This window comes from Loa loa, assembly GCF_000183805.2.
Source record: "Loa loa unplaced genomic scaffold supercont3.649, whole genome shotgun sequence".
NCBI classification, from domain to species: domain Eukaryota; kingdom Metazoa; phylum Nematoda; class Chromadorea; order Rhabditida; family Onchocercidae; genus Loa; species Loa loa.
The window spans coordinates 2315-7848 of NW_018108829.1; the positions used below are offsets into that span (position 1 = coordinate 2315).

General features: G+C 23.1%; 1 protein-coding gene across 1 annotated transcript; it reads right to left on the reverse strand.

The window, feature by feature from the left end:
• Positions 1-2549, reverse strand: LOAG_12184 (CAMK/PSK protein kinase; the record flags this gene model as incomplete). The annotated part of the gene is made up of 5 exons (XM_003147698.2): positions 1-258; positions 975-1130; positions 1223-1540; positions 2028-2162; positions 2400-2549. Coding segments are annotated over 5 exons (1017 nt in total), but the record flags the coding sequence as incomplete, so codon positions are not given.
• Between the last annotated feature and the right edge of the window lie 2985 nt (positions 2550-5534).

Consider the following 5534-nt stretch of genomic DNA (forward strand, 5'->3'; position numbering starts at 1 on the left):
TCACGAAAAATAAAATATCTCTCTCTCCTTCCTTTCTTCTCCTCCTCTCTCTCTCTCTCTCTCTCTTTCACTTCTACTCACCCTTTGAATTGTTGTAAAATCGGAAGCCGGTCGTGTTTTAATAATAACTTTCAGTTTACTTCGATTACCCATGAACCATTCATGTTTTACAGCATCAGTTGCACTTAATCGTGCATCCGGATCCGTTTCTAGCAATGCATCTACGAAATCTTTTGCTAATTCCGAACCGGACCAGAACTGTAATCATAATTAATAATGCATGTTTATGCTAATTTTTTTTTAATTATTGAAAAATGAAACTACTTTTTTTTTTTATCCACTTTGTTTAAATTATTCAATGTTTCAATGATAAATTCAATTTCAATATAATGATAATTTCAATAACATAATGGTAAATTCAGTTATATAATAATAATTTCAATGACAATAATAATTTCAATGATATAATGATAACATCAATGATATGGTGATAACTTCAATGACAACAATAACTTCAATGATATAATGACAATTTCAATGATATGATGATAATTATAATGACAATAATAACTTTAATGATATAATGATAACTTTAATGACAATAATAATTTCAATGATATGATGATAACTTCAATGATATAATGATAATTTCAATGATATACTGATAATTTCAATGATATAATGATAACTTTAATGACAATAATAATTTCAATGATATAATGATAACTTTAATGACAATAATAATTTCAATGACATAATGATAATTTCAACGATATGATGATAACTTCAATGATATAATGATAATTTCAATGATACGGTGATAACTTCAATGATTTTTTTTCATCATTTCATAATACCTGCTCTTCTTATTTGTTAATTTTAATTAATTGCAAACTGAAGTAAACATTTCCATTTAATAAAAACTATTAAATAATACATCAATCAATTGGAAGTTTTATTTGAAGAAATTATACCTGAGGATAATAAATATAATTAGCTGTAATAATTTGCGTATACAAACGAGATCGACAATCATCATCAAATGGCATTATACCGGACATTAAAATATATGCAATAACTCCAACAGCCCACATATCAACTTTTTCAGTGTATGCAGAACGAAGAAGAACCTTTAAATTAATTTTTTAAAAAAAAAAATTTTTTTTAGAAATTAATTTAAAATTTTTTAAATTAAAAAAAAAAAGAAAAGAAGTAAACAAACTTCTGGTGCAATATATTCTGGTGTACCACAAGTTTCAGTCATTTTTTCCTCTGATGTTTGCGCTTGATATGCTAAACCAAAATCAGTAATAAGAAGTCGTGCATCTGGTGTCGTATCACTGTACAATAAATTTTCCGGTTTTAAATCACGATGTGTCACCCGAATGCTATGCAAATATGCTAAACCATTTAGAAGCATTCGAAGTGCTTGTCGTGCTTCAATTTCGGAATATCTTCCCTTAGCTACTACACGATTATACATTTCACCGCCACTTGCCATCTCCATTACAATAAATAATCGTGATGAAGATTTAAATACCTACAAAAAAAAAAGCCATTAATTAATTAATTTTTAATTCATAAAATTAAGAAATTAATTTTAATCCAAGAAATTAAAAATTAATCTTGTTTTATAAAATTAAGTGATACAATTGCATGCTTTCATGTTGATATTTCAGATTTTTTTTCCCGGTTACATTATTTTAGGTTTCAAGATCTTTTCCGGATATATCGTTTCAGACTTCAAAATCTTAGCCGGATAAATTGTTTCAGATTTCGTGATCATTTCCGGATATATTGTTTTAACATCTCGAGATTACTGAATATATCGTTTCAAATTTCGAAATCTTCTCCAACTCTATCGTTTCAAATTTCAAAAATCACCGAATATATCATTTCAGATTTTATTGCCTCAATTTGAATCGGTTATTGTCCTTTCAATGCAAATGTTAATTTCGTTCAAAAAAGATAAAAACAAAAAAATAAGAAACAAATAAATTGGAGAGTAAAAAAGAAACAAAGCATACTTCTTCAAGTCTAATCACAAATGGATGCTGTACACGACTTAATATCGATAATTCATTATTTACAGTACCACAATCAGATGAAACTAATTTCACCGCATAATATTTATGTGTAAGACGATGTTGTACCCGAAGGACCTGTAAAAATGAATGATCATTTTAGTATAATTTCATATTAGAATAGAATAATTTTTGTATTTCAATTAATGATTAAATATTTGTTGTTATATTTGTCGTAAAATTTCAGCCTTATTTAACATACTTAAGCCAATAACATAATTTGAGGAACGATGAAGTGAATAATATTAAAAAGAATTATTAATTTCCAAATGATTCATTCATTTATTATAAGTAAGAAAAAAAAAAAGTAGTCACCTGTGAAAATGAACCTTTCCCGATTACAGCTAATACTTCATATTTGCAAACAAGTCTCGAATCAAGTCGTAATGCTGGACGATTTTTAAGTGTACAATCAGCAGTTGCTTGTACAGTTGTAATACAACGATTTTGTGATTGATTTTCACTCTATAAAATGTTTTTAAAAAAAAAAATTTGAATAGAATTTTATAAATTAAATTAGAAAAATTTAATTTCAAAATTAAAAAGTTTAAATCTTTTTTTCTGTAAACTTTTGTATTTATTAAAATTAAAGAAAAATTTGGATAAAATTTTTAAAATTAAACTGGGAAAATTCAATTTCAAAATTAAAAATTTTAAATCTTTTTTTCTGCAAATTTTCGTATTTATTAAAATTAAAAAAAAATCTGGATAAAATTTTTTAAATCAGAAAAATTCAATTTCAAAATTAAGGATTTTAAATCTTTTCTTTTACACATTTTTGTATTTATTAAAATCAGAGAAAAATTTGAATAAAATTTTATAGATTAAACTGGAGAAATTAAATTTCAAAATTAGGAGTTTTGAATTTTTTTTTTGTAAATTTTTGTATTTGTTAAAATCAAAGAAAATTTTGAGCTAATTAAGATAATTATATGAGATAATCAATATTTTGTGGTAATTAAAATTTGCAACTAATTTAGCTAATTTCATTATTAAAAGAAATTGTAATATTTTATTGTTGAAATATTAAATCTACAAATGTTTTGCATTATTTTAACAATTATTACAATTGCTCCTTTCTCGTCCCAAATAAATCCTCTCCCCCGCTCTCCCGCTTCTTCGCAAAATGCTGGATTGAAAATTCAAGTGCTACTTGCTAGCTTATAACAACAATTTTTAAATCAATGATATCATCAAATATTGAAAGAACAGATGGACTGAAATCTAAATAATATGTGATAAGAAATTAACAAAAATAGTTTTATTTACATATCTTCCAATTATAGCAAACATAAAAAAAAAAAATTGAAAATTTAATTTTATAAAATATCGGAAAATATACAAAAGTAATAGGAAAAAATATGCAAAAAAAAAGGACTTAAAAATATTATTATTATTTTACAGTGGTATCATAATTAACGGATGATATTTTTTCATTTTAATTTATAAATGTTACAACGTTAGAATGAAATTTTGTAAATCAAATAATTAAAATTAAATTTAAAATTAAAAATTTCGAAATGAAATATAGGCTACATGAAAATTACAAGTATCAATGGAATGGTGAAAGTAGATGTACAATAATGGAAAAAGATAATTTTATCAATATTAGTGAACGAATAACATTAACTATCATAACATCGATATCATTATCATATTATCATTAGTATTATTTTATGATAATAAATAAAAACGAGAACGAAATGAAATTTAATGGAAAATTTAATAAATTATAGCAATATATTGCTTATTTTTTTCTTTGCAAAAATTTAAATTTCATTAAATCTGTTAATTTTTCTTCATAAAATAAATAATTATTCAACAAATAAAATTCAATAAATTAAATGAAATTCAACAAATTTTAATTTGAAGCATAACATATTCCAAAGGAATTGATGATTTTTCAAGCATATCATTTCAGTTTCATTTTTGATTATTTGAAAACTTCCATACTTTCATTGTTTTTTTTTTGAAATGTTTTAAATTCAAAATAAAATAAAATTTATCGGTTCATTTTTATTTTCCAAACTTAAATTTTTTTGAAATTAATTGAGTTTTTTTCTCTTAATTTTTTTTCCATTTTCAGTACTTAAATTTCAAAAAAAAAAAAAAAATTAATAAAAATAAAAGAGGAATGGAGCATTTTATGAATCGTTAAAGTTTTATTTTTATGAGTTTCACTTTGTACTTTAACATGTTCTTTTCGTTTTTCCTTTTTTTTTTTTTTAGTTCAAACTTATCAAGCAGTGATATTAAATTTAGCAAAAAAAAAAATTAATTACCTTGTAAATAGTTCAAGGTTAGCCGATATCAGTGCCATCAAATCTATCCGATAGATAGGAAAGATGGAAATGTGAAAGGAATGAAATGGAATGATTTCATGATATTTTATGCAAAATTTAATTTCAATATTTTCAACCATTTTATGACTAATTGATTGATTAATCGATTAATTAATTATTCAATTATTCGATTCAATTGTACAAATGAATGATTCATTTTCTAAATGCTAAAGTTTGAGTGGCACAATATTTTAGGGGGGGAGGAGGGAGAAAAAAAAAAGGGATCTGAAATGTATTGAATAAAAATTTATTTTTCCCTTGTTTCCATTTCACAATCATCAAATCATAATTAAAATAATTTGGGTCATTTGAATCGATTGAACCATTGACCTTCTGTTTATTCAATGTTGACAGATTTCCATTTCAATTCATCCCTTTATCATTAGAAGTTTAAGAAATCACTAGAAGATAGCATTTATTATGCTTATTTAATTATTTAAAATTTTCAAAAACATTCATCTTATCTGAATATAATTAACCAAAATTATATCTTAGCAACTGAAATAATAATGCAAAAAAAAAAAAAAGCAAAAAAGAATAAATTCTAATTAAGCATTATAAAAAGATTACTTAAAGAATTCTTTAAAACGATTAAAATTACTCAATTTTTCAAATTTAAATATCATTGGATTAATGTCATACAATTTAATACTTTGCTAAATTGTTTTTTTTATTCTTATAAGTTATTAATAATCTATTCTTTGAAGACAAAATTTGCTATAATAATATCAAATTTTCGTTTTCAAAAAAAAAAAGGAAATGAAATTGATAATTTCATGTAAAAGTATCCTTTTGTATAAAAATTTTAAAAAATTTCTATATAAAAATAATAATTTTACTGAATAATTATCCGTTATAACTATAAAAAACAATTTTACTGAATAATTATCCGTTATAACTATAAAAAACAATTTTATTGAATAATTATCCGTTATAACTATAAAAAACAATTTTACTGAATAATTATCCATTATAACTATAACAAACAGCTTCGCTGAAAAACTATCCATTATAACTACAACAAAACAATTTTATTAAATAACTATCCGTGATAAACTATAAAAAACAATTTACTGAATAACCATCCGTTATAACTATAAAAATGTCT